The 22772-nt window shown below is 41.5% G+C and overlaps 1 protein-coding gene across 1 annotated transcript in view; it reads right to left on the reverse strand.

Annotated features, from left to right (window-relative positions):
* Positions 1-22772, reverse strand: part of SPIDR (scaffolding protein involved in DNA repair) — a 378203-nt gene that overhangs the window by 328340 nt on the left and 27091 nt on the right. Inside the window, exon 2 of the mRNA XM_011945693.1 lies at positions 5703-5953. Within this exon, the coding sequence (XP_011801083.1) occupies positions 5703-5953 (251 nt within the window). The remainder of the gene's footprint in view (positions 1-5702; positions 5954-22772) is intronic.

The raw sequence follows: 22772 nt of genomic DNA on the forward strand, positions 1-22772 counted from the left end.
ATTTGCTGAGGAGTGCTTTACTTCCAACTATATGGTCAATTTGGGAATAAGTGCAATGTGGTGCTGAGAAGAATGTATCTTCTGTTGATTTGGGGTGGAGAGTTCTATAGATGTCTATTATGTCTGCTTGGTGCAGAGATGAGTTCAATTCCTGGATATCCTTGTTAACTTTCTGTCTCCTTGATCTGCCTAATGTTGACAGTGGGATGTTAAAGTCTCCCATTATTATTGTGTGAGAGTCTAAGTCTCTTTGTAGGTCTCTAGGGACTTGCTTTATTAATCTGGGTGCTCCTGTATTGGGTGCATATATATTTAGGATAGTTAGTTCTTTTGTTGAATTGATCCCTTTACCATTATGCAATGGCCTTCTTTGTCTCTTTTTATCTTTTGGTTTAAAGTCTGTTTTATCAGAGAGTAGGACTGCAACCCCTGCTTTGTTTTTGTTTTCCATTTGCTTGGTAAATCTTCCTCCATCCCTTTATTTTGAGCCTATGTGTGTCTCTGCACATGAGATGGGCCTCCTGAATACAGCACACTGATAGGTCTTGACTCTTTATCCAATTTGCTAGTCTGTGTCTTTTACTTGGAGCTTTTAGCTCATTTATATTTAAGGTTAATATTGTTATGTATGAATTTGATCCTATCATTATGATGTTAGCTGGTTATTTTGCTCGTTAATTGATGCAGTTTCTTTCTAGCATCAATTGTCTTTACAATCTGGTATGCTTTTCCAGTGGCTGGTACCAGTTGTTCCTTTCCATGTTTAGTGCTTCCTTCAGGAGCTCTTGTAAGGGAGTCCTGGTGGTGACAAAACCTCTCAGCATTTGTTTGTCTGAAAGGATTTTATTTCTCCTTCACTTATGAAGCTTAGTTTGGCTGGATATGAAATTCTGGGTTGAAGCTTCTTTTTTTTTTTGAGACGGAGTCTCGCTCTGTCACATGGGCTGGAGTGCAGTGGCCGGATCTCAGCTCACTGCAAGCTCCGCCTCCCAAGTTTACGCCATTCTCCTGCCTCAGCCTCCCGAGTAGCTGGGACTACAGGCGCCCGCCACCTCGCCCGGCTAGTTTTTTGTATTTTTTAGTAGAGACGGGGTTTCACTGTGTTAGCCAGGATGGTCTCGATCTCCTGACCTCGTGACCCCCCGTCTCGGCCTCCCAAAGTGCTGGGATTACAGGCTTGAGCCACCGCGCCCGGCCGAAGCTTCTTTTCTTTAAGAATGTTGAATATTGGCCCACTCTCTTCTGGCTTGGAGAGTTTCTGATGAGAGATCCCCTGTTAGTCTGATGGACTTCCCTTTGTGGGTGACTCGACCTTTCTCTCTGGCTGCCATTAACATTTTTTCCTTCATTTCAACTTTGGTGAATGTGACAATTATGTGTCTTGGAGTTGCTCTTCTCGAAGAGTATCTTTGCGGCGTTCTCTGTATTTCCTGAATTTCAATGTTGCCCTGCCTCGCAAGGTTGTGGAAGTTCTCCTGGATAATATCCTGAGGAGTGTTTTCCACCTTGGTTCCATTCTCCCCATTACTTTCAGGTACACCAATCAGACGGAGATTTTGTCTTTTCATGGTATAATAAACACTGTGAAAAACAACTTGACCATCAAAATGGGGAGACAGATATAGCTTTATTATTACCAACACACTTAAATATCTAACAATTTTGCATTAGTGTTTTTTATGCTTCAAATAGTTCCATGAATAAAAAAAAAAGAAGAAAAGAAAAGAAAAAGAAAGCCCAAAGAGACTGAGTGACATTTCCCACAGGGCAAACCAGAGAGAGAAGGGAGTGTGCTCCAGGCTTCAAATGCCAAATACCTCTCTCAATCCTTGTTACCTGGCCTTTATCAGGTAAAAAAAAGGTTTTAATCACCACAAACCACCATCCCTTCACCAAAGGCAGACAAGGCAGTCACAGGCCTTTCTAGTCAGCTCAGTGAAACAGGAACTCTTCAGTTTGAAGGCCTGACACTAACAACCCTAAGCATACCAATCTCATTTTTAGTATCTAAGCAGAGTAACTTCAAAACAGACATCCTCACTTAGTTATTCCTAGAAATCACAACAAGAAAATGATCAATTGCATGTTGTTGGAGCAGCTTCAGCCACTTCTATGAATGTCCCCTCCACCTTCTATTGAGGACTCCCTGACAGTGATCTTCAACAGCACTGTGTTCTCTCCCCTACCCTCTCACTGGGCCTGAAAAGCCACAAAGGGACGGCCTTGCTCTTCACTGCAGCTTCCAGACAGACCATCTGGCACCCTCCCTTACACTCCAGCTCCAACTCAGCCTGCCCAACACCAGGGCAGGCATGTCAGTGCCCACCCAGCTCCAAGACGGTGTCCTCTATCCGCGTCAGCTACTCTAATCTTGAAGTCCCGAACTACCTCCCTCCAGCGGCTCAACTCTAGGCGCCTGTCACCCTTACTGCCCCAGCTCATCACTTACAGTAGCCTGACTCCGTAAGTGTTTGACCAACCTTTCACCAGTCCTCAATCAGTGAGTTCTACCCCAACTCACCATGATCCACAACCTGCATGTTCTCATTCCCACCTTACCCAGCTTAGGTTTCATAGGTCATTATTATAGCTACTCTTGGAACTCCTGTCAACCCCTTTTAGTGAGCCCCCGGACCATCCTTGTGCTCTGCCCATATGTGCAGCCCAAGGGTCGAATCCACACTGCCTGATCGGTCTCAAACTCAGTCTGTGACCACGACTTCCCAACAGGGCCTGATCCTGTCAGACAACCCTGGAGCCTTTCTCCAGTTCATTTGTCCCCACTACATGCCCATTTCACAGATTCTCTCTCCTCAGACCTCCACAGCTCCCTCCTCATCCTCCCTGTCAGCTAATGAACGACTGCATTTTACTGGAATAGAATTGATCAGAAAGAACTACTTCCCAAGTCAGATACACGTGCCTGTAACGGCAGGGACTTCGCCTTCCCAGCTGTCCGTGGATGGCCTGTCTGCTCCTTACCAGGTCCATTCCAGCACCTGCGTGGGCTCTGCCTGCCCTGGCCATGGGTGCACACTCTGAGCTCCTGACAAGGTCACCCCTGTTTGTGCCTCCCTTCACCATGGCAGAGACAACTCCATCAGTTGTCCCCTCCCTCCCCTGCCTCAGCAGTTTCCCCTTTTCTCTTGGACTTTCCTATCAACATACAAACATGATGAAATTTCTACCACCTTTAAAATAAGAAACCTTGACCCTCACATTCACTTTCAACTAATGCACTATTGATCTGTACCCCTTAAAGCAAAACTTCTCCAGAGTTCCATCGTGCTGTCTTCAGTTTCTCTCTTTCCATTCTCTCGAGTCCATGGCAGTCTGCTTTGCCTGGTCACGCCACTGAGATGGCTGCACACCCTGCCCTTCACCGTGGAATCACAGAGGTCAGTCCTGGCAGCGTCTGTCACAGTGGGTCACCCTCTCTCCTCACTTGCCTCAGCACACCATACTCCCTTTGTTTTGGCTCCTCCCTCAGCAGTCTCTCCCTCCACACCCCAACTTCTGTAGAACACCCAGGACTCAGGCCTTGGACAGGTTCTCCTCTCGCCTAGCAGTGGATCTCCTGTGACCCGACCTAGCTCATGCTTCAAAAGATCTGGACACTGAAGTCTACGCATTCACATCTCCAACAACACCAAGCCTGCCCGTGGACTGCAGACTCATAGTCCCACTAAGATGTATAATATCTAACTGAAAATGGCCAAAAGCCTCATGATTGTCAATCAAAGATACAAAAACAAAAGCACCCGCTCCACTGCACACACTATTCTTCCAGCTGCTCAATGAAGCACCTCCTCAGGGCTTCCCTGAGCCTGTTTCAAACTGAAATGTCCTCCCCCACCTCTGGACCCTTCTCTGTCCCCCTTTTTCTGCCTTTTCTCCATAAAATTTCTCTCTCTGACTTGACATCTATTTTACTTCTTGGCTCCGTATTACCCTTCCCCCGACACAGGCCGGGCTCCATTCACCTTTGCTCTCTGTTATGAGCAACCATTCCACTTTTCTTGCTCCTGTGCATGAACAGTGCTTGGCAAGTGGTAGGCCCTCAGCAGGGCTGGGGACACGACTTTCTGTAATTGCATGGCATCACCTTCACCAACAAAGACATGCTAATTCCTCTAGTGGGCTTCCTTTCCTTTCTTCCCAGAGACTATTACAAACCACCTTCTATTACAAATTACATTCTATTACTATTACAAATTACATTCTTTTTTGAGGCCACAACTTCTTCACTTTGGGCATAAGGCTTTCTGTCTCATGGTGAGTAGGAATGAATGGATCTCTGTGCCCTGGCCATACCACTAGACTTGGCCACATTCTCATGCTCTTTCCTCCACTGGTGTACTCAAGCTGGGGCTCTCCTCTCCACCTTCCTTCCCTACCTCCTCTTCAGGATGCTGATAGAGCTATGGTGCAAACTCTGTTTATTCGGAACCCCACTGTTTTCAAAATCTGTCTCTCCTATTCCCCGAACCCTCTCTAGAGGCTGGATCTTTTCCAGGTGACTGGCAATCCCGAAGAGAGGAATCAAAGCCCTCCTGTCTGGTCCCCAACTCCCACATAAGAGCCATGACCCTGTCCTCACTCCTTGAACCGTGTTCTACTTCAGCCACAGACCCTGGGCTCCCCTCAGTGCACACCAGGCTTGTCTTCTCATGATGCTACAATATCATCTGTGCATCCAACACCTACACTCTTCATGATCACATTTACTCTTTCTACTGAAACTCCTTTGCCTTGAAATGCTCTACCACTTTTGCTTTTGTGGCAATATTTCATACAGGTTCTCTTTCTTACTTTCTTTTGTTGTTGTTGTTTTTTGAGACAGAGTCTCGCCCTGTCGCCCAGGCTGGAGTGCAATGGCACGATCTCAGCTCACTGCAACCTCCACCTCCCAAGTTCAAGCAATTCTCCTGCCTCAGCCTCCCGTGTAGCTGGGATTACAGGTGCGTGCCTCCATGCCCAGCTAATTTTTTTATTTTCAGCAGACACAGGGTTTCACCATGTTGGCCAGGCTGGTCTCGAACTCCTGACCTCGTGATCCACCCACCTCGGCCTCCCAAAGTGCTGGGATTACAGGCGTGAGCCACCCACCGGCCTCTCTTTTTTACTTTCATTGAGTCTTTGCTTGGCATTGTTTGGTTCAACAACAAAGAGAACCTTGTATTACACAGGATTGGGGAAGGTCCCTACAGGCTCCTTCATGTTATCTTTCCTGCTTTGCTCACCATGGCCACAGCCTAGCCCCAGACTGACACTGTAGTTCATGGCACACCAGACACGTCTTATCTGTGGGTTCTGCTCTCTCATACTTTTTTTGCACTTGCAAGTGTTGCCCTGGCAGATCTCTCTCATAAAAGTAATCTGACATGATCTATACATATTTATTTCCCTTTTTAGATTGTAAGTTACTCAAGAACAGAACAATTATATACTTGTCTCCACAGCACCTAGAACACTGACTCTCAATAACATTTGATAACCCAAATAAATCTCCATTAAGAGAGGCAGTCACATCCGCTGGGCATGACTGAAGCTATAACCCTCAACTTGGATGAACATTCTATTAATCGGCTCCAGAACTTAGGACTTCATATACAAGTATTTTAAAATTAACATTTTATATATTTGGGTTTTTAAAGAAAGAGAAAAATTTAAAAAGAGTATTTAAAAAGGTACAATTTAACCTTAAAAGCTTCTTCTTCGCTGACTTTTCTGGAGTCCTGGGAAACTTAGCTGTGGGTTTCTGAGGTGTATGCAAAATGGTCTCTGTTGATTTTGTCCTTGGGTCTATCAGTCTCTCCACAGTCTGTCTTGCATCTGATGCAAACTCCACGTGGTATTTGTGAGGGGATTCCGAATCAATGAGTAGGACATTTTCCAAGTCATCTTCTTTTTCACTATCTGATGAATACTCTAAAATTTCTATAGAACTTGGCTAAAAAAAATTAAAAGAAAGGCATATTTTTAAATACAAAGCATACTTGATTCAAGTTCATATTTATACACATCTATCATTCCATTTCCTTACAGTTATATTTCTTGAAGGACCTTTCTGAATACAGTATCTGCAGCTTAAACTTCTGTTCTGACAAAATCCAAAAGTAACCAAGACCAAGAAGAGGTTAAATCAACTGTAAGCCAGACTTTACCTCACAGAATCCACAAAAATAAGTATAAATACTTCAATCTTCTTTCAGAAAACTACAAGACAGTACCACACATATAGGTAATCTCCAAAACTGAACTAATAACACTCATCTGAAAGGCTGATGATCGTCAATACAATCTGACAGCTACTGAAAAGAAAGTATTTCTTGGATTTTGAAATTTAACATGAAGCTAAATTGTCTCTTCAGGTATAAATCATTTAATTTGCCAAAAGAAGTCCCCGAGGGTAAAGATCAAGACTTGACTCTCTCCATACAATTATATAATTATTTTCCAGAGACTAGTTTGAAATTGCAAATATCAACAGGAACTATTTCAGAATATGAGTCACTGTCTCCTTTTCCTAACATTTCCTAAAATGTTTCTTTCTCCAGCTCAGATTTCTAAACTTTCAAAATAATAATTTTTTGAAAGCTGATTATAAAACAAGAATTCATATTGCATGGCCAAAAAAAACAAATCATATGGCCAATTCTGGAGGGAAGAATCAAAACCTTCTCTGATGTTTTCTGTCTTTGCCAAGACACACGCCAAATTTAAAGCACAATAGGATTTTATTTTCCTATTACTTCATTGTATAGGTCAACCCCATGTTACTCTGTGTCAGCAACAATTCATCCTTCAATATCCTAACTTCCAGTGCACTAGAAGTCCCATCTAATTCACTACCTAAATATTGGGGGTGGCACCAGAATTTACATCATTAGCTAATCTACATAAAACAAAAGGCTTTTTTCTGAGGATTATATGGTTAAATTCTTTTTTCTTTTTTCTTTGAGACGGAGTCTCACTCTGCCACCCAGGCTGGAGTGCAGCGGCATGATCTTGGCTCATTGCTACCTCTGCTTCTTGGGTTCAAGTGATTCTCCTGCCTCAGCCTCCCAAGTAGCTGGGATTACAGGTGCCCAGCATGATGCCTGACTAATTTTTGTATATTTAGTACAGATGGGGTTTCACCAAGAAAAAATCACCCGCAGTTGAGAACCACTATCATAGAAATAAGTCAACAAATAACCAACCACAGGCAGCTTGGGCTGGGGACTCACATGCAGCCATGAAGAGGATTCATGCTGCTTGTGAGGATGGGAGAGACCAGTCCCAGATAGTTGTAAAACACTGGTAGGAATGCTGCCATGAAGATACTGCTTGGGCTCCAAGGAGAACACATAAGAAGGGTGACAAAGCCAGGAGAGGCACAGGGAGAGAGAAGAGTTAAGTGTCAGAAAACGTCTGTTTCTGGTTGGTTGGGTGTAATCCCAGCACTTTGGAAGGCTAAGGCAGGCAGATCACTTGAGGCCAGGAGTTTGAAAGCAGCCTGGCCAATATGGCAAAACCCTGTCTCTACTAAAAATACAAAAATTAGCCGGGTGTGGTGGCACACACCTGTAATCCCAGCTATTGGGGAAGCTGAGGCAGGAGAATGGCTTGAGACCCTGGGAAGCGGAGGTTGCAGTGAGCTGAGATCACGCCACTGTACTCCACCCTGGGTGACAGAGTGGGAAGGAAGGAGGGGAAGGAGGGAGGGAGGGAGGCAGGGAGGGGAAAAGAAAAGAAAAGAAAAAAAAAAAAAGAAAAGGAAAGGAAGAGAGAAAGAGAGAGAAAAGAAAAGAAGGAAAGAAAGGAAAGACAAGACAAAGAAAGAAAGAGAGAGAGACAAAGAAAGAAAGAAAGAGAGAAAGAAAGAGAGAGAGAAGAAAAGAAGGAAAGAAAGGAAAGGAAAGACAGAAAAAAAGAAAAAGTAAAAGAGGGTTGCTTCCCAGAATCTGGCACCTGAAGTTCAATGCTAAGTGTGGATTAATTAGATAGAGAGAAGAGGGAAGGACATTCCAGGGAGAAGAAAGAGGAGGACCAATATTCTGAGGCAGGAGAGAGCCACTGGCAGCTTGACAAAGGAGCTAACAACCTCAGACGGTAATGTGGAATTGACCATTCGAACATTTGAATGGTGATACAGAGAGAGAGGAAACCACGCTGGCTGGGGAAGGGCAGCTAGCTAAAAGGCTCTTCCATAGTCAGAGCAAGACATTGAGAGGATCTGAGTGGTAGTGGGAATAGAGAGGTGGACTGAAAAGAAAATGAGGAAAAGGATGCAATAACACTTGAGGACCAAATTCAATATAGCAGGAAATACATTCGGGCAAGAGTTGCTAATACTCAAGCTGGTTTTGATGTGTGAATGTTGTGGTGCCTATGGGATACCTGGGGAAAAACTGGTCAACAGGCAGTGGCTCTGCAGGTCTGGAGTTCTAAGAGTGATGTGGGATGGGAACATAACTTCAGAAATCATGAGAATCAGGATGTGAAGGCACGAGGGCTGGAGAAGACTATCTATGGAAAAGTATGTGAAAGAAGAAGAGGAGGTCCAGATTGGAACCTTGGAAACATCAAGAACATTCATGCTGTCTTCAGGTGACAAGAGACTGAACAGTGTTCTGCATTTGACAAAAGAGAAATTATACAGATACAAGAAATCCATGGGACCTTGGTAAGAATGTGCCTTAAAGAATAAATGGAAGACAAAATGAAAACAGCAGACATGACAATTTGTTTTAGAAAGTTTGGATAGGCATATTTTATTTTCCTTCCCAGAAAGGATGGCATAAAAAGGTACATTTGCTCAGCTGTGAACAACCTGGCAAGACGATGCTTAAGTTAAAATCATGAAAACCATGAAATCCAAATGAATTTCCTCAGTGAAGAATATGACATCAGTAAAACTGCTAAGACTTAGCAGCTCAGGTAGTACTTCAAAATTCTCAGCATCAATCCATGATAACAAATTTTAGGTATTTTAAGCTATTGCTTCCTCAGTGAGAACTAGCAAATATCTAAGAATGCACTGAATGCCAACTAACCACATGCTATGTTAGCTGCTACGGTAGTATAAAGAAATTTTCAAGTCCATCCTTGCTCTTGCATCCTTATACCCAATTTAAAAACTGAAGAAAAAAACTAAACTAAAAATACAAAACAATTTATGGACAATTCCAAACGTACCCTGCATACAGCAGATGTAGAAATGGAGAAGACCACTTGGAGCAGTAGCAGCCTAGAAAGTCTTTCCCAATAAAAGTGGTGTCTGACTCGAACACTGTTGTGGTCTCAGTCCTACTCCCTACTAGCGGGCTACCTTAGGGAATTTATTTAACTTCCCTAAGGTAGTGTCCTTGAGGAGGTTGTTTCCTCATCTTCAAATTGGAGATGCAGTAATAAATGCTAACGTATAAGCATTTAGCAAATGTTAGCTATTCTTTTTAGTCCCTATAGTTTACATATCGTTTGGTTTTAAATTTAATATTTTAAAATTTGTATTTATTTTCTGTTAAAACTTTTTTCTCGGTTTCTAAGAGGATTTCTATACAGAAGACAATGAGGAACACCAAGAATGTCTTCTGTAGACAACCAAAAAGACAAATACTGTCTTAAACCCGCAGAGCAAATCCTGGATTCTTTGTGTAGTCATTTTTTAATTAATTATTTACTTTGTTTGTTTTTTGTTTTGTTAAAAACAGGATCTCACTCTGTTGCCCAAACTGAAGTGTGAACACAGCTCACTGCAGCCTTGACTCTCCTGGGATTGAGTGATCCTCTCACCTCAGCCTCTCAAGTAGCTGAGGCTACAGATGTGTGCCACCATGCCTGGCTATTTAAAAACATTTTTTTGTAGAGACAAGGTCTCACTTTGTTGCCCAGGATGGTATCAAATTCCTAAGCTCAAGCCATCCTCCGACCTCAGCCTCCCAAAGTGCTGGGATTACAGGTGTGAGCCGCTGCACCCGGCCCATGTAGTCATTTCTAACAGGAACCAAGGCAGAATGAACACCTTTAGGAAAGGATAACTAGAAGCCACCATTTTAGCATATTATATTTTAGAACATTCCCCATGCCCATAACCCCAGATGAACATGGAGGAATGCTCACACCACAGACAGAGAGGGCCTACTGGCTCACCAGACACAAGCTGTCTTGGCCTCAGCCTGACTGTGAGGAACACATAATCTTTCATAAAGAATGATATGTACACGTATGCATGTGTGCACAGACAAGTGTGTGCCAGAGAGGGTGGAAGAGAGAGGGAATGGTCAGAGATAGGTCAAAGGCGACTGCAGGTTCATAGGTTCAAGCTTGTATTCCCTCTCTACATTGTAGAATGAGATTAATGAGAAAGGAGGGTCATGAGTTTTGGAACAAGACAGACTTGTTTTTGATCACAGCTCAACTATTTAACTACTTTGTTACTTTGAACAAGTTGACTCCCCCATTTCCCAGCTTAATCATCCAAAAATGGAAAAATTCTTTGAGAAATATTTTAAGATACAGATAATGACTATTTATTATGAAATATTTAAGGGCACAGAAAGGTAGGGAAAAAAATTAACAAGTAGATGTACCCATCACCTTCTGTCAAATTTTAATACAATGCAAATTTTTCTTTAGATTTTTTTTAATGGTATGGGTGAAATGTTCTGTATTTCTTTTCCTGTGCCTATTCTCCTTAGAGCCAACTCTCTCCTGAATTTGGCATTTCATTATTATCTGTTTTAATTTTTTTTAATAGCACACATACAAACGAACTATTTTGCAAGGACACAGCAGCTGTAGATCATTAATTTTCATTGCTATATTCTGACTATACCACTTTTTACTTACCTATTTCACTGTTGGTAGACACTTAAGAGTTTTGTAAATTTTCACATTACAACAAAACTGTAACATGTAGTACTATACTTGTTTCACTGGGCACATACATGCTAGCTTCTCAGTGGTATACACTAGCCCAGTGGATTCTTGGACAGTCCATTCTTAACTACACTGGCAATTGTGAGACGGTTCTATAGAGACCCTGTGCTGACAGAAATGCTCATCAGCAGTGTTTTAAAGCTGTGGCACATAATCAGCATCACTGAGTAATTTTAAACTTTTAAATTTACACCTATATGATGGGTGTGAAATGTTATGTCTCTCCTATTTAAGTGTGCACATCCCTGATCATTCACAGGGTTGAGCATCTTTGCACCCGTTGATCGGCTCTTCACACTTCTTCCTGTGTGTTCATATCCTTTAACCGTTTCTCCAATAGGAGAGAAAATTAATTTTTCAATCATCTGGATGTACGGAACACATAGATGGTCAGAAAATTGTTATTAAAATTTTAAAGTGACAGAAGAAGGACCTGGTATAAACCACTGACATCTTTCCCAGTACCTTAAAAACATCAACCACATTTCTTAACCATACTTATTCCTGATAAGTTGCCTACTGCTGCCACATAGTGACCCAATGTACTTGGGCGAAATTTGTGTTCCACGGCAACTTTTTTTTTTTTTTGAGATGGACTCTCGCTCTGTCGCCTAGGCTGGAGTGCAGTGCCATGATCTCAGCTCACTGCAAGCTCTGCCTTCCGAGTTCATGCTATTCTCCTGCCTCAGCCTCCCAAGTAGCTGAGACTACAGGTGCCCACCAACACGCCTGGCTAATTTTTTGTATTTTTAGTACAGACGGGGTTTCACTGTGTTAGCTAGGATGGTCTTGATCTCCTGACCTCATGATCCACCTGCCTTGGCCTCCCAAAGTGCTGGGGCGTGAGCCACCATGCCCAGCTGGAAACTTTTATCCTTTACCAAATCATCCTTACAAAAAAGAATTACTTTGCATAAATGATGAATTTCAAGAACAAAGATTTAAATTGGTTTTTCTTTTAAAACATTTACATTTTACATATTTTTCCTATTTTTGCAAAGTTAACCAACTGATGCCCTCTTGAAACTTTCACAAGATTACTTCCTTCAGAAATATAGCCCAGTTATAGAAATAATATGGACAAGTAAATAAGGAACTTTTATAGCAGTAAAACATCTGCAATGGTCAAATGCGCAGAGCAAAGAATCACTATGTAGCTATTATCATAATCTGCTAATGTTTAAATACAATAAAATTATTATCAGGACTTTTTTTCCTTCTTGATGTAAGGAAGTTTGGAAGGAGGAGTCTTCTGATTTAGTGAGTAAATATCACAAACAAGACTGGCATGAGGCAAGGAATAGTTTTTATGAAGCCAGTCAACAAAGACAGTAGTCTGGTCCTATTTCCATTGCAATATACTAATAGGACCTTGGTTAAAGCCATCTGCAATTTCTCAAAACCATAAAGTATTCAATACTGACTCTGTTTCCAAAGTTAGTAATACTGCTGTAGTACACATCTGTTGCAATTTATTTCTGACTCCTCTTTTCAGAGAACAAATGTCTCTGTCCACAGAAGGAAACCTTTCAACCTCTGGCAGTCATGAGGATACGGACATCTCACATCTCAGTAGCCACGTGTCTAGGATAAGACTTCTGTCAAAGGTCAGAGCTGATTGGCCTCAAGTAGACAACTGACCAATGCTAAGCCAATCAGATTCTTTTCCTCCAGATTTTGAACTGACAGAGTCTGGGAAGGGGAAGTTAAGCTACACTAATGACAAACCTCTAGATGAAAAGTCCATGAGCCCCTGCCGGTGAGGTTCCCAGGGCTGCGCCAAGGCTCAGTTCATCCTTTAACTTTATCTTAAGTTACTCAAGATTTGCAGTAGTGTTCTAGTGAATTTCCTCTTTTTTTAAAACCAGCTACATTTGGTTCCTGCTACTTGCAACCAAAAGGATAACTACCTGAAAAATATCTCCAAATAGAGAAAATATTAAATAAATATTTATTCAGTACACACCACGCATAAGGTATTATGGAATAGAGAAAATATGGTAAGACACACTTCCATAAAGAGCTTGAAATAAAATAAAGCAGATATAAGCATGGCTCACACTAGTGCTCCAAATGGACAAAAATGGAGCCCTTATTTCTGGATGATCTAAAACCAGCAGGCATAGTGGATGAGGTAAAACCTATACTGAGACTCAGAGGATTGGAAAATTCTCAACTGATAAAGATGCAAAAAGAGAGACAAAAGCACATAAGGCAGGAAAGTAAAATGACTTTCATGATCTATAGATGAGTCTAGGCAACTGAGAGTTTAGAGTTCATACTGGGAGGCAAGAGACAGTAATGTGAAAAACATAATCCTATGGATTGGGTGAGGAGCAAGCTGTGGAGGATCTTGAATGTCAGGTTTAACAGTTTAGATATCACTGAAGAAAGCAGAAAGCTTTTGAAGATTTCCAAGTAGGCAAGGAGGATGAATTTGGAAGACACGTTGAGAAGACTGTTGTGGAGACTGCATACGGGATGTATTTGAAGAAGGGAAATGCTCATGCGGTAAGTTACTGTAAATATTCCAGCCGACCTCTCTCCATTTCAGAACTGCCCATCTTCTCTTATAGGGTTCAATTCACATATTCCCAAACATCTCAATACAACAAGTTCAAAATCAAACTCCTAATATGTTCCTCAAAACCAGCTGTTTACCCCAGTATCATCTGATCAATACCAGGTGCCACCCATGTGCAAGTCAGAAATCCCCTGATATTCAATTCATGACTAAGTTTTACCTCCAAAACTAACCAGGATGTGCCCCTTTCTCTCCACCCACTCCCACCTGGCACCACAATGGCTGTGACTCAGAGCTGGTCTCTTGCTACACTCCTGCCCTCCTGCCAGGGTCTGCCCTACGCACCACAATCAGAACAACCTAAGTCACAGCATTCCATGCTCTTCCTTAAGATCCTATAAACAACTTCTCGGTACACCTAGGATGCCATTCAATGCCCCCCACCTGCCCTGTGGTCTCTAAGGCCTCAGGTGGCCCCTGCTCCCACCAGGCCTCCACTCATAGCTGTCTGTCTCCTGGCTGCTCCCTAGCCTTTCTGATATGCTTTCAGGTTTCCACACCATGTTCTTCCCTGCCTGTGGACGCCACAGCCCTTTCTGCCCTAGAATACGCTTCCTCATTCCCACCCCAAATCTTTCCCTAAGTCTTTCTCATGTTTCAAGGTTTCAACCTAAAAATCCCCTCATCACACAGGTCTGCCTTCAGTACCTTAGCAGAAATTGGTGAGTGCTGGGGCTGGGGAAACAGTAGTAAATTCAATCTATATCTATATCTATATCTATATCTATATCTATATCTATATCTATATCTATATCTATATCTATATCTGTATCTCTCTCTCTCCCCCCGCCCCGCACCTCCCCAATTTCCTCCTTATTTTCTGGAACATGAGAAAATTAGGCTCCTTTCAACTAAAGTAAAACAGAAAAAATAACCACAACAATATCATCATCATCATCATCATCATCAAAGTTCTTATACTAGGCTCTACCAGTTTTGAAATATTTATAAATGTATTGACTCATTTATTCCTCACAACGGCTGAATGAAAAATAGTGATCGAAAACTACTCATTATATCTAAATATCAGTAACTATGCTGGCAGAGGCTGTCCTATACATGGGAACCCATGAGGGACACTTCAGTGACTTGCTTGAGCCCCCACAGCAATCTAGAAACACAGGCAGGAAGCAGCCCACTTCCTACCACGCCTGGTTCCACTCTTCCAAAATGTTGTCCCACCTCTCCAGGCCTACACACCTGACTTACCCAGTGAACTTCAAAGCAACAGTTAATAACTAGAAGCCTCAGTGAAACCAAAAAATTTTTAAAAATACATAATAAAGTCTATGAATACTTATGTCAAGTAGAATTACTCCATTAAATTTAAAGAATTTCCCTCAAGTTTTTTTTCATTTAAGCAAGGAAAATTCTAAAAAAGAAAATAAATTAAGGGCAACTACACTTACCAAATAATACATCATAGTGTAGAACTATAGTTATTAAAAGCTTGGTACCAACACAGGAATAGACCACCCAATGATTGATATTCCTGAAGTACTCAAATTAATATTCCTGAAGTATACCCAAATAGAAATGATTGCATATAAAAATAATAAAAATAAGAGTGCAAATCACTAAGCAAAAGAAACTCACTTGGGAACAACTGACTACCTATCCAAAGAGGAAAAAAAGCTGGTTCCCTCTCTACACCAAAATAAATTTCCAAAAGATCAAAAAATCAAAATATTTTTATAAAGAACTAAAAATATGGATACATTTTAAAAATAATTGTAAACTGGAGAAAAGTTTTTCTAGTATGACACAAAGTCCACAAAAGAAATGACTGACCACATAAAAATTTAAAACTGTGTCCAAAAATGTCCCCAAGTAGAAACATTTAAAAGACAGCAAAGTGGTAAAACAACAACAAAAGAGGACAAAAAAGAAAAAAATCTGCCACAATTAACAAGCAGTTTGTTTTCTTTGATGTACAAAAAATCCCCATCAATCAATAAGAAATGGGAAGCCAACCCAATGGAAAAAATGAGCAAAATATGCAAACAGGCATTCCAAGGAAACGTGATACAAACTACCAATACAAGATGATCAGTCTCCCTGGGAACCACATGCTGGCAGAAGCTCTTGGCCACCGAGACAAAGAGTGAATTCGTGTGACTGTGCTGGGAGACAAAAAGCAAGATATGTTAAAACTTAACATGTAAATACTTTTAACCTATCAATTCTCTTACTGGGTCTATTCATTCAACTGTCCAGACACATATGTACATGGAGGCATAGTGTAGCACAGTTTATAGGTAAAGAACACCCAAAAAACTGGAAGCATCCATTAATCAAGTGCTGGTTACAGTATTTATACAAGGAAATATCATGCAGCCATTAGAAACAATGTGATAGATCCATAAGTCTTGATAAGAATACAGAAAATTACAAAACTAATGCATATATAGGAAGACCCTATGGGTGGAAAAACCAAAAACAGAAGAACATATACAAATATTCTTATATACAGAACAGTTTTTGAAGACTACACAAGAAACAACAACGATTCATTCTGGGAGCTGAGTTTATTATTCTTTGCTTTAACTACTGTTCTAATTGAAATATTTTCCATAAGTATGTATTCTTTATTTAAAAATATTTAAAATTTGGTAAATTAAAAGTAAAAAGTATAAAAGCCACCTAGAGGATCCAGACACTCAGGTGCCAAAAGAGGAAATGAAACAAAACAAAACAAAACAAAATGGAGGGAGAAGGAACAAAAGAGAGAGACTGGCAAGAAGAGATCTCATGGGTAGGAGAGGACACATCATTTCAGTTAAGTAACTAGGGATGTCTGTTCTCCCTTCTTAAAATGAGCAGAACAAGAAATACGGAAATATTTCTTAGGCCATCTAGATAAACAAAAATATATTAGTGGCCACTAACTTGAGTTGCCAATGGAATTTCTTAGCAGAGGGTCTGAGCTCATGGCCTCCAGCCCCAGAGGGTGAGAGGGAGGAGGAAGAGAGGATGGCAGGGGTGTGAGGGAAGCCCCACATCTGTCTAAACTGGCAGCTGCTGCCCAGAGCGAACTGCCTCCTGCAATGTGGGCAATCTGCCAAATAACTAGCAGAGTTTCTTCAAGGAAAGATAAAGAAATCTGAACCCTAAGTGAATTTTCCTAATTTTAAAACGTTTGCCACTAACTGAAAAAAAAAAAGAAGTTTTTAAACATGATATAAGGGTACTGCCTGCGGATACCAGTTTCTATTCAAATTACACTGAAGTACTAAAAAAAAAAGGGATTTCTAATAACATTTCCAACTTTTCTTCAATGCTAGATTTGTTTCATTAGTCTTATGTAACACAAAAGCTTTATTTTAGCATTTTGAAAGTAAATAGGAAACCAGAAGTATCAGTAAAGGAATACTTTTTCAAAGGCTAACAAAAACGTATATATACAACTATATAAGAACAAAGATTTCAGAGTAGTTTCACCAGAAACATTGATGTTTTGCTTTATTGAGGGGGACTGGGTGGGCTTAAAAAATGAGTGGTAAACTCTCATTCACTAATTAATTCAACAAACCAATACATGCTAATGTAGCCATAAGAATTCAGTAGGGAAAAATGGAATCCTTGATAAACTGTTGTCATTTTTGTTCAGGTAATTCTCTTTCCAGTTTTAGAGTTTCATGAATGCCCTACCAAAACACTAAGTTACGAGAATTAAATACTATATATCAAAACGTGAACATTTTATACTAATAATACCTGGTGGTATTCAGATCTACCAAGTTCACTGAAACACTACACTGCAAAAGATGAAGAGACTACCTGGAATTTCTGTCCTTCAGTCAAAAAGATAAAAGCAAATAATCAGAATGGCAAGCCCAAGCCTCTTTTCTATTAATTATAAAGATTACAATTAAAAAACACAAATATACAGTTTTACTTATAAAAATAATTTTCTAAAGCATAATTAAATACAAGCGTGTGCCTGCAGGTGGATGTATAGAAAGAGAGCACACAGGTCCTCTTGCACAAAGACAAATAAATCAACAGAACCATCAGCAGTGGGGACAACACTCTAAAAGTATTTTCATAGAATGATGATGAACTTGGGCAAAATCACACACATCTATTAAACAGGGCTTTGAGACACTGGGGTCTGAGGGTCAGTGGTAAAGTCTGTGCATTCTGACTTGTCTCCATCTCCAACTCCACTGATGAAATGCTCTGGCAAATTAAGTTAATATAGCATTTTAATGTAGTAATTCAGCACACTGGCAAGTGCTGATTCATTTCCAACCCATTACTTTAATAACTATTATTCTAAAACAGTTCAGTAACCAAATAGTACTAATGAAAACACTCTCAGAGAGAGAGAGAGTCAGTTGGTTCAAGGGATGTATTAGAAGAGGCCAAAGTTCATGCTAGCCAGGATAATGGTATTAATTGAATCAGATAAAATATTAGGGAGCACATAAAGAAGAAATAAAATACTATTTGGAGTTTTAAATGCTCACAGGACCAGCACAAAGACACAGAGCACCTGGTAGAGGGCTGGAAAAGCAGCTGTTTGGCAAAGAGACCACGGAGAAGAAAAGATCCCAGTGAGATGCGCCTGTAGTGGGTAGGGTGAGGATGCAGCAGCGCCCTAACTCCTGGGCTCCCAAAAGTTCCGGTGCATTTATATGGCTTCGCCTCACCACAGACAGCCTCCCACAGACTGTATACTAGGAGTTAAAATGACTCCACAATTCCATTCCTTTTGAGGATTCTTTATTTTGACAATCTATAATGCTGGGCAGTCAAAACGATAAGATAAAGACCTATTGTTTCTCTAACTTGAAATCTGCCAGTTTTTTGGTAATGTATGCAATGGGGGGGAAAGGGTGCGTAAAAGGGGAAATGCGGGCATATACCTATAGGAGCTGACCAGAAAAACAATTTTAAAATCTACAGTTCTCTAAAGAGGTGGATATTCAACAATATCACTTTTTCTTAAAAAAATAATAATAATAATAATAATAACAACAACAAACTTTAGGTTGGGCATGGTGGCTCATGCCTGTAATCCCAGCACTTTCGGGGGCCGAGGTGGGCGTATCACAAAGTCAAGAGATCAAGACCATCCTGGCCAACAAAGTTAATCCACGTCTCTACTAAAAATACAAAAACTGGCTGGGTGTGGTGGTGCACACCTGTAGTCCTAGTTACTCCATAAGCCGAGGGCAGGAGAACCGCTTGAACCCAGGGAGGCAGAGGTTGCAGTGAGCCGAGATCGTACCACTGCACTCCAGCCTGTCTACAGAGCGAGATTCCATCTCAAAAAAAGAGAAAAAACTTTGAATTTAAAAATTAGTACAATGCTTTATATAGTTCAATTGCTACTCTTTAAGCTAATGTTAGTTCCTGTAATCCTACCTACACATTTCTTTATGAAATGTTCAGAAAAGCTTCTTGTGATTGCCCTGAATACCTGAAGTGCTACCCCTGGACTGCAGTGTCCCAGTTCCTATCAACTAAATCTTAATCTAAGTCCATGTATGACAGTCTACATGTGTAGGGTCCTCCTAGATGTGTCTGCTATCAAGTCAGGAATACATTAAAGTCTAATTTCAAGATGAAGCAGTGCCTCTGTGGTATGAAACAAATTAGCCAGATGAAACACCATTCTTTAATGTTCAGAAATTATAGCTCTTAATTCTAAAATTTATAGAAAGGTCACACCAAGAGCAATAACGGAATATCACTAATAGATGATCACCTCCTTATTTTAAAATTACACCTTTGTAGCTAAATGCTACTCAGCTGGTAGAACAAAGGGAGGATGGTAACTAAGCTAATATCATTCTTTGAGAGAACCAATCGTAAGACAGAAAACTTCTCACTTGACTCATATTTCATGCAAAAACAGAAGTCTCAAGTCTTTGGTCTCGGTCAACACGCAAAGGTGTGCCACTGGGCGGCTCTGTGAGGACACCTTGTGCGCCTAGTGCCATGTGGGGCAGGTCCAGCTGAGCCCAGACTTGCAGGCCAGATGAGCTCCCCATGCCACTTCCTGCCAGTCGCTGGTTTCTGTTCTCTAAGGCCTCCCACCCAATTACTGACGAGGCCCAGACCTGCCCGAGTAGGATCTTCTGAGAACACCCAGAGCAGTGTTATGCCAAGTTCACCCTGCCTATCCTGAGTTCAGCCTCTCTCTCTTAAAGTCACACTACAAACGAGCACAGTCAGTAGCACCATAAGGAAAGGACAAGAGAGTTAGAAGGCCCTGGCTGCCTAGAAGCTTTTATATCCCATACAAACCACGGTTTTAAGGAGGTTGGATGGTAAGAGCAACAACAAAAATGCTACAGAAGATACATCATGGCAAGTAAAATCATCAAAACCAAGACTGCTCTTCACACTGAGGGGAATGAAAGAGTACTGGTGACTGATAGGTCAATAGATTTGGTTATCATATGCCTGCATTTCCACTCCCACTTCTAAAATGAAATTTATTCATGTAACACATTAACTGAGTGCCTACTGTGTATCAGGAGTCATTCTGGGTACAATGCGTACAGAGGGAGGGAGGGACCCAAAGTCTTTATCCACAGGTCTATTAACCCAGTGCAGTCATGGCACACATACACACATTAATTCATGTGGAATGCTCTCTGTTTATGCAATAACTTCACTGATTGTGTGGAAAAGAACAGCAAAACAACACAAAATAAAGAGTATACTGGACTCTCAGTTGCTAACAAAATTTTATTTTCTATTGAATTAAAACCAATATAACAACAATTCCATTCAATAAAAAGGCTTAAGCCACCAATAAGAGATCTATTTTCACTGTTTACATGGTGTGCTTTTTGCGACTGAAACTTTATCCATGAAAACCAACCAGCTAGTGAGAGGCAAAACAAAAGCTACAGGTTTTCTCACACATTCAAGGAAAAAAATATTTTCTTAGGTGAACAGGTTTAACAAGCTACACCCACAGTTATACCTCTGAAAACCACCTGGCTTGCCTTCCTCAAACCAAATACGTGTTTCCAACCTCAGCTGCAGCCCAGTGAGAAGGAGAGAACTTAACTCAAACCTATGGACTGGCTTACAGAAGCCCCCTCCACCTATCATCAGCCCAGCACCTGCTCTGAGGAGCCCACGAAGAAATGAGAGACAGCAGGGCAAGAGGGGAGGGGAATCACGAGGCTCAAGGAAGGCACCTGCCAGGTCAGTAAAAAGTTCACCAAGCAGTAGCAGGGGGTGGAGAAAGCGGCAGTGACCAAGGCCAAGGGGCTCCACTGCAAACAGCAGGCCCCGCCCAGCAACAGGGTCATCATGCATCTTATCTGCAGTGATCACACATGAAAAGTACCCCCTTCTCCAAAAAAAAAAAAAAAAAAAAAAAAGTACACCTGGGGAATTCTGACACAAACTGTGATACGACCTGTCTGGCCATTCTGCGTGTTTTAAAACCTGCTCAGTGAGTGTGAGTCCTGAGCTGCTGCAAGGGTGCCTTCTGCCAGTCCCAGGCAGGGGCAGCACGCGTTGCCATGGTACAGGCTGAGAGGTCATGGACTCAGACCTACTACTCAAAACCTGGGCCTCAAAACTAGTAGAAACAAACATGATGGCATGTTTTAAAAATAAATCTGTTCACTTATGCCCCTGGACCCAAGGCAAGACAGGTTGCTTCTGGTTATGAGCCAAGCTTTATTTCTATTCAAGGCAAAGAATTAAAATGCTACACAATGGAGGGGGAAAATGGAAAAAATTGAAACAGAATTCCTGAGAAGGTAGAAGATTTCAGAGGAATCAAGCCAGGTGAGTGTTCTAGGATAACAAAAGCAATAAAGAAAAGCAAAAGCAGTAACCAGTGAATGGACAGCCCTGAGCTGTGGGCCCAGGGGGTGGTCCTCACCCGGGAGCTCCACAAGAAGCAAAGGCAACAGGGATCAAGGGGACACGGAGCTCTGCAGGCACATGGGCTTGAATATACTCAGGTGAATAAAGTTAAACATGCCTTGTTACAGGCCTCAGAAACCTTGAATATGCTTGCGTGCCCTGTGCCCTCTACAAGGAGTCTGTAATAAGTAGTCTTTCCTAAACTCCTTTAGCCACAATTTAACCAGTGTTTCACTGCACCTCATGGAGCTGAATTTTCTAAAACCTTGTATTTTAATCATTTTAATGAAAAGCTCTTGCAAGTGAAGTTTTCCATAATTTCTTCTTTCACCCAATTCATCCAGGTTGGAGTGCAGTGGTGCTATCTTGGCTCACTACAACCTCCACCTCCCAGGTGTACCTCAGCCTCCCAAGTAGCTGGAACTGCAGGCGTGTACCACCACACCTGGCTAATTTTTGTATTTTTTGTAGAGATGGGGTTTCATCTTGTTGCCCAGGCTGGTCCCAAACCCCTGGACTCAAGCCATCCACCCACTCCCAAAGTGCTAGGAGTGCAAGCGTAAGCCACCAAGCCCAGCCTCTTCTAACTTCTTATTATATGTTGAATATAGGCGAATAATCTCATAACAGCCCACAGGCATTCCTGTGGAGAGCCATTATTTTGGACTCTGAGGTACTGCAGTTCTGCTTGCCGGCTGGGCTTCCTTCCCTCTGGCTACAAGCTGCTCTGCTCGCTGGCCCCACTCCTAGGGTGCCGGAGACTGCCCTAACAGCCTTTTCTGACTGACGCCAAAGCCACGAGCCCCTTACAGTTTGCCTTGGGTTTAGGGGCCAGATAACAGCAAGACTCAATGTGGACACCAAGAGGACTATAAAGATGAATAAAATACAGGTTCTGCTCTTTAGAGATTTACTTCTGGCTACTTGTTCACAATTAAGTTGAGCCACTGAGAGCTCAAAACACTCAACTGTAAAGCAAATTTACTAGCAATTATTTCCAAGTCCCAGGGGCCCCTTCAAGATCCAAGGTTAGCCCCAAAGGCACCGGCTGGACTTTTGGCAAGTGCCATCTTGCCATCTTAGGTGTACCTAATGATCCTTCTTTGAAATAATCAAACTTGAGCAAAATAATCCTCTTGAGATTACTCTGGGGTGAAAGAAGACAAATGAGGTAAACTGACACCAGATTAAATGAATCAGATGCAGCTGTTCACAGTCACACAAGAGAAAAATCTCAGGAATGACCACTATCCACACAGCATCTTACACACAATGTACCAGGCTCCATCTAGAAAATAATGGAAGCCAGAAGAGTAAGAAAGGAAAATCTATATGTATGTAGATACATTTAACTTGGATAGCTGCAATTATGAAGAAAGGCAAAATGAATTCTCTTTAAAGAACAAATTTGTCC

Source organism: Colobus angolensis, unplaced genomic scaffold (genome assembly GCF_000951035.1).
Source record: "Colobus angolensis palliatus isolate OR3802 unplaced genomic scaffold, Cang.pa_1.0 Scaffold243, whole genome shotgun sequence".
Lineage (NCBI taxonomy): Eukaryota > Metazoa > Chordata > Mammalia > Primates > Cercopithecidae > Colobus > Colobus angolensis.